Source organism: Gracilinanus agilis, chromosome 6 (assembly GCF_016433145.1).
Source record: "Gracilinanus agilis isolate LMUSP501 chromosome 6, AgileGrace, whole genome shotgun sequence".
Lineage (NCBI taxonomy): Eukaryota > Metazoa > Chordata > Mammalia > Didelphimorphia > Didelphidae > Gracilinanus > Gracilinanus agilis.
The window spans coordinates 35,876,201-35,887,656 of NC_058135.1; the positions used below are offsets into that span (position 1 = coordinate 35,876,201).

The window sequence follows — 11,456 nt, forward strand, 5'->3', positions numbered from 1 at the left end:
GGTCCTTCTGTTGCAGGTGTCCAGTGCAGCTGCCCCCCAGGCCCATCTGGAGAACCAAGTATTCAACATTGCTGTCCTGCCCAAAACTCCTGAGCCTCTGAAGCTTTTCCTTGGAGCCAATCTGCATATGACTGTGAGTTTGGTCTGAGAGATTTTGGTTTTCTTCTTTCAGAAATAAGGAACAATGCAATGAGATTGTGAGTATTCACAAGGTGAACTCCCAACTCTACCAAATACTACACCCCATGAAAGGTATCTACACATCTTCCACTGGCTGCAGAGAGAATCCTAGGCTCAGAGCTTTGAAGTCATTATATATAATGTGTATGAATTCCTCAGTAACCTGTCTGACAGGTGGATAGCCAATCTCTTATTGAATAATTAACTCACCAGAAAGCCCTTTCTGTTTTTGTTTTTTTTAAACCGTTGTATTCTGTGTATTGGTTGCTGCCAATGCTGTGTATTGATTCCAACACAGACTGAGTGGTAAGGTCTAGGCAATGGGAGTTAAGTGACTTTCCCAGGGTCACATAGCTAGAAGATGTCTGAGGCCAGATTTGAACTCAGGACTTCCCCTCTCTAGACCTGGCTCCCAACTGACTGAGCCATCTAATTTCCCCAACCAATTTGTTTTTTTAGAACATTTTCCATTACATTAAGCCTAAATAAATCTGCCTCTCTAAAACATTTTCCTATTTCTCCTAGCTCTGTCTGTCCTCTGGAGCTAATCCCTTCATGTGACTGTTAAGCCACAGGGTGTCCTCCTTTTTGCATATTTGGGCTGCTGAGCTCTACTTAAATATAAATTTTTATGTTTGTGTCTATAGAGTGCTCAGTGGTTTTTGTTTTGGCCCGTTGTTTCAGCCTATTGAGATATTTTTGAATCTTGATTTTTAGAAAATGATTTTATTCTCTGGCTCTGCATCATCTACAATTTGATAAGCTTTATCTAAGCTACTGATATTAAATGTTGGTTATGACAGACATTAGTACAGTATTGAAGGATGGAGTGCTTTGCTATCCATAAAGCATTGTATGATTTGAATTCGTTCCCCAGAACTCTAAGTCCGAGCATCCCATTTTCATTCTCACATTATGTCCTCTTGTTTTGGAGATAAAGTTTTGGATAGCTCCACCCCTCTCTTTTCCCATGACGTAGCTGGGAAAACTTTTCTTTACTCAAACTTTTACTTTTGTCCTTTTATTTCTTCTAATTCAAGTGATTATTAGTAAATCTTATAAAATATAATACTTGGAGTTGCATTCCACATGTATGCATATATACAGATATCTATTTGTGCATATGTATTTATACATGTATGAGTTATTATTGTTGTTGTTAGAGACCACCCTTATTTGTTTTTTTAAAAACCCTTATCTTATGTTTTAGAATTAATACTATGTCATTGGTTCCAAGGCAAAAAGGTAAGGGCAAGGCAATGGGAGTTAAGTGACTTGTCCAGGGTCACACAGCTAGGAAGTGACTGAGACCAGATTTGAACACAGGGCCTCCCTTTTCAAGGGCTAGCACTCTGTCCACTGAGCCACTTAGCTGCCCCTCCCCAACTGTTGATATTAATAAATACTCTGTGGTTAAGATTTTTTTTTGACCAGCTACAAATCCACATTTCTCTTTCTCTTCTACAAGAATTTATGACTTTGCCTTACTAAAATCATGAAGCAGTGTAATTCACAGCTGTTGTCCAAGAGTGTAGCAGAGAACAGGGAGGTACTAGGAAATGAACACAATCCTCAAATATTCTGTATATTGTCTTCTCAACCTGGAATCACCAATCTACTATTGCTTGCTTTTCACACCTCCTGCTGACTCCTATAAGGAAAGAGGGAGATTGATAGAGAACACACCTGCAGGGCTGACTGATATTGAGCAGAATAGAGATAGAAAGATGGAGACTGATTAACAAGGGGAAAAAAAACAAGAGAGGAAGCCTAAGCCGGTACTGAGAGACAATCTAGAATGGATACAAGAAATATCACTGTTTTTCCCTTTTATTTGTCATGAAGGAACTGTGGGGAAATAAGCACTTTGCTGTGCTGTTAATGGAGCTATAAATGAATCTAAAGCATTTGGAATTATCCACGAAATTTTACCAAACAGTGCATGCCCCTATTTATAGCAGCTCTTTGGGTGGTGACAAAGAACTGGAAACTCAGGGGATGTTCATCAGTTTGAGAATGGATGAACAAATGATGGCATGTGAATGCAATGGAATAGGATTGAACTATAAAAAAATAAGGGGGGAAAAGATAATTTCAGTGAGGCTTACAGAGTGAAGAGAGAAGAACCAACATTGTTGTTCAGTTGCAATTCAGTCATGTCTGACTCTTTGTGACCTTATTTGGAGTTTTCTTGGCAAAGATACTGAAGTCCTTTGACATTTCCTTCTCCCTCTCCCAACTCATTTTATAGATGAGGAAACGGAGTCAAGCAGAGTTAAATGACTTGCTCAGGGACACCCATTTAGTAAGTTACTGAGGCCAGATTTGAATTTGGGAAAATGAGTTTTCTTGACTTCAGACTATTAGAATGATAAAAATAAACCATTTAGGAAGACTTAAAATTTAGTTACTCTGATCACTTAAATGAATCCTATTGTGATATAAAGAACAACAAATATAAGAGATTCAGAGAAACCTTGAAAAATGCTTCAGGAATTGAAGAGCTAGCTGGATTGCTTTGAGGAAATTGTAGCACTTCTCTAACAAGCCCAAGGTTTTTATGAATGTGTGCCCTGTCTTTTAACCACTAATATTTTACCAGCATTATTATATGAGGAGACATAGAAAATAGTTTTTCCAAAAATCTTATAAATGCAGATCATAGAGTAATGGAAAGCTGCATGGCCAATATGAACTGTTCAGACATATATAATCAGTGCAAAAATCCAAAGACCTGAGACAAAAGAGTTACCAAGAAATTTTATGATAGCAAGAGAAGATCAGGAACAGGTGGATGATTAAAATGTGTCCCAATTACTGAAGCGATATCAGGGAAGGCCTTGTTCATTTGAATTGGCTGGACCCCCTGTGTAAGTTTATGGGAACCTACAGATAAGTTTTGTTGTGTTGTCAAGATTTCTACTATGGGAGGGAATTCCCTAAGCAAGTTCGATTGAGTACTACAGGAATAATCATGACTAACACATATAGTATTGCATTTGATCTTCACAACACCTCGGGGATATGGTCCTAGAGAATGAACAGTGTCTCTTTCTCGAGACATGGAAGATGCTGGATCTGGACAAACTGGCTTTCCTGAATTCTTTTTCTTCCTGATAAGGGAAAATTTAGTGGTGAGAGTGGTTTGGGGAAACCAAGCTTGGAGAAACCAAGGATAGAGCCAATATTTTTGGAATATGACAATAGTGTAAAATTGAAAAAAGAAATGTAAACTTAGGACTCAGTTCCTCTCCTCTGCCTCTCAGGGCTGAAAGAATCAGGCCAGATCCAAGTCATTCTACTTCTACTGTAATATGTCCCCTTCAATAAGAAGGAAGCACCTTTGAATAATCTTTGACTCTTGGGTGCATAAAGTCATGACACTGAGTTCAGGCACCTTTAATGCCCAACAGTTTGAAATCCAAACACTTCTGAGGGATCCTCTTTCAGGCTTGAAGGCCACCTGATGTCTAGCCATTCTTCAGCTCTTCCTGGTGTCTACACTGCCTGCCCCCTCAGCATTCCAGGACAGGCAGGATCAGATCATTATGCTCCCAGGGCATAAAAGATGGATGAGATCAGAAAAGGACCTGCTGTATTTGAAGAGAAAGCCTTCCTTCTGATCCGATTCTCCTGGCCTGGACTATTATCACCTTTTCCTCTTTTAGCAGATGCTGACGCTTGTTAAGCATGGAGTTCTTGCTAATGATAATGCTGCCTCACTAAGGGTAGGAGCAGGATGCCTTCCGGCAGGATACTCATTTAGTTGGTGCCCCCATATTTGTTCATAATTGAACTCCAAGCTTGCAGGCTTGAACCACAACAAAGAGAAGAACCACCACTGCAGAAATGATGGGTTTTGTACAAGACAGAGACAAGAGGGGAAAAAAGTAGAGGGTTTTTAATGAATAGGTGGTGTTGACGTTCACACTGTAAATAATAATATAGAGAAATCATAATTCATCAGCATGATAAAGTCCATAATTTGTCATTCTGCCTAGAGGAACTTGGGAGAGAATTTTTTGCATGTTTTAATATATATACAGACACACATACGTCTTTGTATACACACACATACAAGCACAGTACTTACCAAATGACAATAAACAATATGATTTGGGGTTTAAAAGAGACTAGATTAGGAGCCAGAGGATTTGGGTTCCTTTCTCAAAACTTGCCAGGCCTTTTGAAGTCACTTCCCATGACTGTGCAAATGAAATTATGTGTCCAAGTTTGTTTACCTTTGAACCAACATCTTTCATTTTCTAGTTAAAATATATATACCCTGTATTTATTTTTGCATCATCTATGGAATATTATTCTAGATATTTATAATTTGTACATTATTAAGCATAAAAGCATATTTGTTAGTAAATTTTACTTATCTCATAATGTATTAGCATGGTTTCTGACCTGTACTTTAAAATTTTTCCATTAGTTTTGTCATATTGGTTGAATACATTTTGGAGTTACTCTCATTTTGTTTATACACAGTATATACCGCTATATCTGTGTTGTCTATTTACACACATGCACATATTGTTTAGAGACAGTGCAGGTAGAGCTCCAATCTGGTATTGAGGAGGACTTGAATTTGAGTCCTATCACTGATCCATGCCAGCTATGCAATCCTGGGCATTTCACTTACACTCTCTGCACCCCAGTCAACTCTCCAAGGCAGGAATTCTTAGCTTTTTTTTTTTTTTCTGGTCATTGACCTTTTTTGACGAATTTTGACAATTTGACTAAGCCTGTGTATTACTTCCAAGAATAGTATTTTTTTTTAAATTGAAGGAAATGCTAAATTTCTCTTAGTGACAATAAAGATGTAACTTTTTTCCCATCCAAGTTCATGGACCCATTAACTTAGTACTGTGTCTGACATATAGTAGTAGATGCTTAATAAATTTGTTTTATTAATTAATGAACCCCATGAAATTGATCCAAAAACCCATTGTCTATGGATCTTAAGTTAAGAATCTTTTATAAGGTTTAAAATAGTTGATTACTTACATTGATAAAAGTAGTTTTTTCACTGAGAGTTTCCTCCCGTATGCAGCCACAGATCTGTACCATCATTCATAGTGTATACATAGAGCTTGTTAATAAGATTCTTTCTCTGGTGGAATTTAAAAAATATTTTTAGGTATGTTTGTCCTTAAATTATTTGCCACATAATTTGATTGGCAGACTATTAACAAAATTGTTTAAAATATTTTTCTGCTAATGTTCTCTCTTATCAGAGGTTCCACATATGTTTATCAATTGTCTTAGAACATGCATGTGGTTTACTATGTCATGCCACATAAACAGTAGCTGTTATTATCATTATAATACTACATAACTACTTATCTTAGTATTTTTTCAAACTGTTATCTTCTGTTTTAGAATCAATATTATACATTGGTACAAGGGCAGAAGAGTAGTAAGGGCTAGGCAGTGGAGCTTACAGGAGTTGCCCAGGGTCACTCAGGAAATATCTGAGACCAGATTCGAACGCAAGACTTCCTATCTTTGGGTCTGACTCTCAATCCACTGAGCCACCTAGCTGTCACTGCTTATCCTGGTATTAAAAAATAACTTAAAACTCAATCACAAAATGAAGGCTAACATGGAGTTAATTATCCTAAACTGACAGACTTATTCCTTCCAACTTATTAAGATGACTTATTCTTACTACACTGGCACATGGTAGGCACTTAATAAATGTTTGTTGATTTACTAATTTTATGAACATTACCTCATTTGTGCCTCACAACCACCTGATAAAGTAGATGCTTCTGGTTTTCTTGTTCCCATTTTTTAGGTGAGGAAACAAACTCAGATTTAGTGACTTGCCATTTTGTCAAGGATTCAGGCTCAGATCTCTTTGATTCTTTTATGACCCCATATTTTCTTTGCTATGCTCTACAGTCTTACTTGAGTTTTTAACTGAGGGCATTTCCAGCTTTTAGTTATCTAGTCTCAAAGGTGGTACCAGGAAGAGCTGAAGCTGCTGGAGTAGGTGCTTCACCGGATATTTGATAGCTAGTCACAGCCATGTACATGGATTTTTAAGTTTGTTTTAGTAACTCTAGGGCTTTTGTGATGAGGGACTAGCTACCATTTACTTTGTTGATTTTGCTAGATCATTACATTCCAATCTGAAATATGACCCTTTACTAAAGGGAATTTGTTCTAACCTGCAAAAGATGTTTCTTTAAGGGCAAGTGTGCCTTGGGGGCAGTTCCAAAGTAGCTGGAGCATTCATTCTCTTCTGCAGCCTTTCTCCTTTAGTAGGACTGAGCCTAGCTTAATCCTTCCTAAAATGGGCAGATTCCTTCTAAATGAAGTTGGCCTTTAAAGGGGAGAGGAGCCTACTTGCTCATTGAGTAATAGTGGCTGAGGAGAGAACCCATTATGAGCTGGTTTGATTTATTTTTCTCTGTTAATTTGTCATTCCCCTACCCCCCCCCCCCATCCCTACTCATACTTGCTCTATCAGTATTAAAACTGGCTACAGGAACTCAAAATTTCATGAAGGGGGGGATGGGGAGAGTTGAGCTGAAAAGAGTAAAAAAAAATGTAGAGTTTTTTTTTAACCCTTACCATCCATCATAGAATCAATACTGTGTGTTGATTCCAAGGCAGAAGAGGAGAAAGGTGGCAGTGGGGTTAAGTGACTTGCCCAGGGTCATACCAGTAGGAAGTGTCTGAGGCCAGAGGAAACTGCTTTTGATGAAGGTTCTTATGGATAGCTAATGGCAGAGAGGATTGGAACCCAAATTTCTTGAGTGCTGTAATAATTAAAAATGGGTTTGACAAATATAAGAATTAAAAAAAATCATTGTGGTCACTATTTACAAAATTAAGTCACGAGGCTGTTAGCAGCTTTAATAGCTTTATTACAGCAAGGTAGAGATAGTAAAGAGGGAAATGTAGGAAGGCGATAGGGGAATTATCTAGCCTTCCACTCTTAAGTCTGCTTTGAAGAAATCTAGCTCACTCCCTGACAAAGTTCCAGTCTCCAGCCAGAGGAGCAAGAGAGTCTCAGCCTCCAAAACAGAAGTCCTCCAATACAGAGAATTCTCCAAAGCAGAGACACCAATGCAGAAGAAGTGCCACATTGAAGAATCCAACACAGAGACACCAATGCAGAGGTTCTCCCTCAGCAAGAGCCACCAGTGCAGCAGAAGCAGAAGTGACCCGGAATGCTCTTAGCTGACTTTTATAAGCAATTTTCTCCACTTCGCTTCCTGTCTCTCTGGTTCCTCCTTCCTTTCACTGTGGGCTGGTCTATCAAATCTCAGGAACTAATCAGTCTCTCAATTTGCCTAGCACAGCTCAGGTTTCAGTGTCTGTGGGAACCACCTCCCATCCTCTGAGGGTGTGAACTCTTAAGTTCCTGACTGATTAAGTTAAAAGGGTGGAACATTCCAAGTACTTGATTACATTAAGATAAAAATTCCCTTTCACAGTGCCTAATCCAAGAGTTGCCCCTTAACTCAAATCCTTCCTTTTCCTTAACAACCATTGTGTTAATAGATTGTAACATATATATTGGTGGTCTAGGGAGCTGAAGTTTCTGAACAGGGATGACAATACTTAACTTACTTTTAAATTTAAAAATCTGTGGAGGGGGATGTGAAAGGACTGGAGATGAGGAGGAAATTTGGCTATTATTAGTGTTGTCTTATTTAAAATCTGATTTACAAAAGAATCCCTTAACTATTGAAATGCAGTTAGATAGTGAATAAGGTTATGTAGTTAAGGGAAGTTTGCCTGGTTTTTACAACAAAACCACAAGTTTTTCAATTTTCCAGTAGAAAAGCTGGAAGAGAGAAGGGGGGACAGTAGTGATAGAAATGAAAAAGAAAGGAAGAATGAAATAAAAAAGGAAGAAAAGAAAAAAGATAAAGAAAGGAAGGGAGAAAGAGCATGTTAGTAAAACATGAAAAAATATACAAGAGTAATAAAAATGATAATAATAGTAATAATAATAATAGCCAGTATTTATATAATACCTACTATGTGCCAAACATTGTGTTAAGTGATTTATAAATATTATTGTATTTGATCTTCACAGCAACTCTGTGAGGTAGGTGCTGCTGTTATTATCCACATTTTACAGTTATGAAAACTGAGGCAAACAGATTAAGTAATTTGCTCAGGGTGACACATGTAGGAAGTGTATGAAGCCAGATTTAAACTGAAGACTTTCAGACTCTGGGACCACTGCTTCTGGGGAAACAGACTAGCAAGACAATATTTGTACTATTATATTAAACTTTACAAATCTTTATGTAATAAATACATAATCTCGATTTGATAAATTTCATATACAACCTTTTTCTCTTCTTTGCGTATGGAAATGTTCATCTTTAATGATGTTTGCCATGTTCATAATTTTGAAAAAGAAAAGTCCTCATAAAGCAGAGTTCTCAGGAACAACCAAGACCAAGTAATAGTTGAGTTGTCTCCATCCACTGCAAAGGCTTATTTATATACTGCTTAGCAGTCTGAGTTCTACGTAGTTAATAGCCTATCTAAAATATATCTCCCCAGAGTGGGCTCCAGGAGAAAGCCAAAGGAGAAAGCCATGGCACCATATAGAGAGAGAAGAATTGTGACTGTTCATTTATATTTCTATTAACTGGAATCTATCAATTTTTGAACAAGAAGTACAATAAAAGCCATCATTGTGGATATGGATGACTTGGAAAAGATGTGGGCTGGCCATGAAGTGAAAAGGAAAGTTAAATATTAGCACACGAGATTTTAACAGAACCAGAGCAAGCACAAGCACATTGGGCAGCTACTTGAAGGAGAATTTATGGGAAAATATGGATGTGAATCATGTAAAATTAGGAGATGACATAATTGGCATTAAAGGAGGGAGAGTGTGCTCACTGTTTAAAAACCAAGAATTCTTGGAGGCAGCTAGGTGGCTCAGTGGATTGAGAGCTAGGGTTAGAAACAGGAGGTCCTGGGTTCAAATCTGAATTCAGACATTTCTGACCTGGGTGACCCTGGGCACTTGACCCCTATTGCCTAGCCCTTACCACTCTACTATCTTGAAATACTTAGTATTGATTCTAGGATGGAGGCTAAATTTTTTTTTTAAATAAACCAACAATCCATCAAAAGCATTAAGTTAACTGGTAAGCAAATAAATTAGCCAGTAGCTTACTGTCCTCATTATAGCCAATGTACAATTGTTCCTCAAACTACCCACTGTGTTCTAGGAACTGACAAAAAATCATCCAGGATGAGGTTTGTAATATATATCAATATCTGGATGTGGAGTTAGGAAACCCTCAGTTCCAATTCAGTCTAATACACTTAGTTGTGTGATCCTGGACAAGTCACTTAACCTCTGTTTGCCTCAGTTTCCTCCTCTGTAAAATCAGTATAATCATAGCATCTACTTCCCAGGGTTCTTGGGAGGATCAAATGAAAAATGCTTGGCATAGTACCTGGCATATAGAAGATATTTAATAAGTTTTTATTCTCTTCCCTTGTTTCTGCTTCTTGCTTTGATTTTCAACAAAATTTGTGTTTTCTTTGCACTGTTTTAGGCTCAGGAGGATCGACTGAATGTAATACAGCCTCGTCATCTTTCTTTTGTTGATTCCAAGAGTCCAAGTGGAAAGATTGTGTACAATATCACTGCTCCTTTGCTTCCTAACCAAGGTAAGTGATGCAGTGAACAGATTTGATCCACAGAATCCCATAAGGTCTGGGTGTTGCTGAGCTCTTGCCTAACCTCTCTCACAAGCTCCATTTTATCATCTAAAGCATGAGCTTGTATAATACAGACCAAAACTTGTATCTGATTATCTTTTCTCAATTTCTGTTAAAAGGGTTGATAGCTGACCTTTTGTAAAGAGAAGAATGTGCTGATAGGGGAGTGATGGTGGGCTACTCCTCTGTAATAAGGCTGGGGATAAGCTTCCCCTGTAGAGAGCGACTCTCCTTCTGCTCCTCTCTACGGCTCATGTTCAGGGCTTCCTGGGCTGGGTTTCAAGTCTAGAAGAGAGTCCTGCTTCAGACAAGCAGTCTCTGTGAGATGGTCTCTGTGCCCCCACGTCCTTCAACATGGAATCAAGGTCGTTGCTCCTGCCAGGGAAGCCTCCGGGCCACTTGAATGATAGAATGGATGCTGATGCTGCCTTGTACTCTCTCTTTCAGGTATCATCGAACACCAAGACAGGCCTCATTTCCCCATTCAGCATTTCACGCAGACAGATGTTAACCAAGGAAAAATTGTGTATCGACCTCCCACTGCAGCACCCCATCTCCAAGAGATCACAGCATTCTCCTTTGCTGGTAATGTACACAGCTATAAAATGGGGACAATAATACAACCTATTTTGCGGAGTTGTGATGAGGATCAAATGAGACAATATTTGTGAAGTCCTTAGCACAGTGCCTTGCACATAAAATGTGCTTGTTTCTTTCTTTTCTCTTTCTATGATTGTGCTCAAAAGATTTCATTCTGGTATGAGTGAAAATTTCACATAAGATCTGAAACTAATCTACCAACTCCTTGATGTTGTCAGCTCACTGAAGGACTAGAGGAAAATATAACTTGAATTTGGTACAGAGGATATTTCTTTTTTTTTTTCCATTTTTTTTAACATTTATTAATATTCATTTTTAACATGGTTACATGATTCATGCTCCACCTTTCCCCTTCAACCCCCCCCCCCCGCACCCTCCCCCACCCTTGGCCGATTGCGCATTTCCACTAGTTTTGTCATGTGTCCTTGATCAAGACCAATTTCCAAATTGTTGGTAGTTGCATTGGTGTGGTAGTTTCGAGTCTACACCCTCAATCATGTCCACCCCGACCCATGCGTTCAAGCAGTTGTTTTTCTTATATGTTTCCTCTCCTGCAGTCCTTCCTCTGAATGTGGGTAGCGTCTTTACCATAAATCCCTCAGAATTGTCCTGGGTCATTGTATTGCTGCTGGTACAGAGGTCCATTACATTCAATTTTACCACAGTATATCAGTCTCTGTGTATAGAGTTCTTCTGGCTCTGCTCCTTTCGCTCTGCATCAGTTCCTAAAGGTCTCTCCAGTTCGCCTGGAACTTCTCCAGTTTATTATTCCTTTTAGCACAATAGTATTCCATCACCCGCATATACCACAGTTTGTTCAGCCATTCCCCAATTTTAGGACATACCCTCCTTTTCCAATTTGTTGCCACCACAAAAAGCGCAGCTATGAATATTTTCGTACAAGTCTGTTTATCTATGATCTCTTTGGGGTACAAACCCAGCAATGGTATGGC

At 38.5% G+C, this 11,456-nt stretch overlaps 1 protein-coding gene across 1 annotated transcript in view; it reads left to right on the forward strand.

Annotated features, from left to right (window-relative positions):
- The window catches only part of FRAS1 (Fraser extracellular matrix complex subunit 1), a 545,529-nt gene that overhangs the window by 385,626 nt on the left and 148,447 nt on the right, over nt 1-11,456 (forward strand). The window contains exons 32-34 of the mRNA XM_044681606.1: nt 17-133; nt 9,738-9,852; nt 10,351-10,488. Coding sequence (XP_044537541.1) covers nt 17-133; nt 9,738-9,852; nt 10,351-10,488 — 370 coding nt within the window. The remainder of the gene's footprint in view (nt 1-16; nt 134-9,737; nt 9,853-10,350; nt 10,489-11,456) is intronic.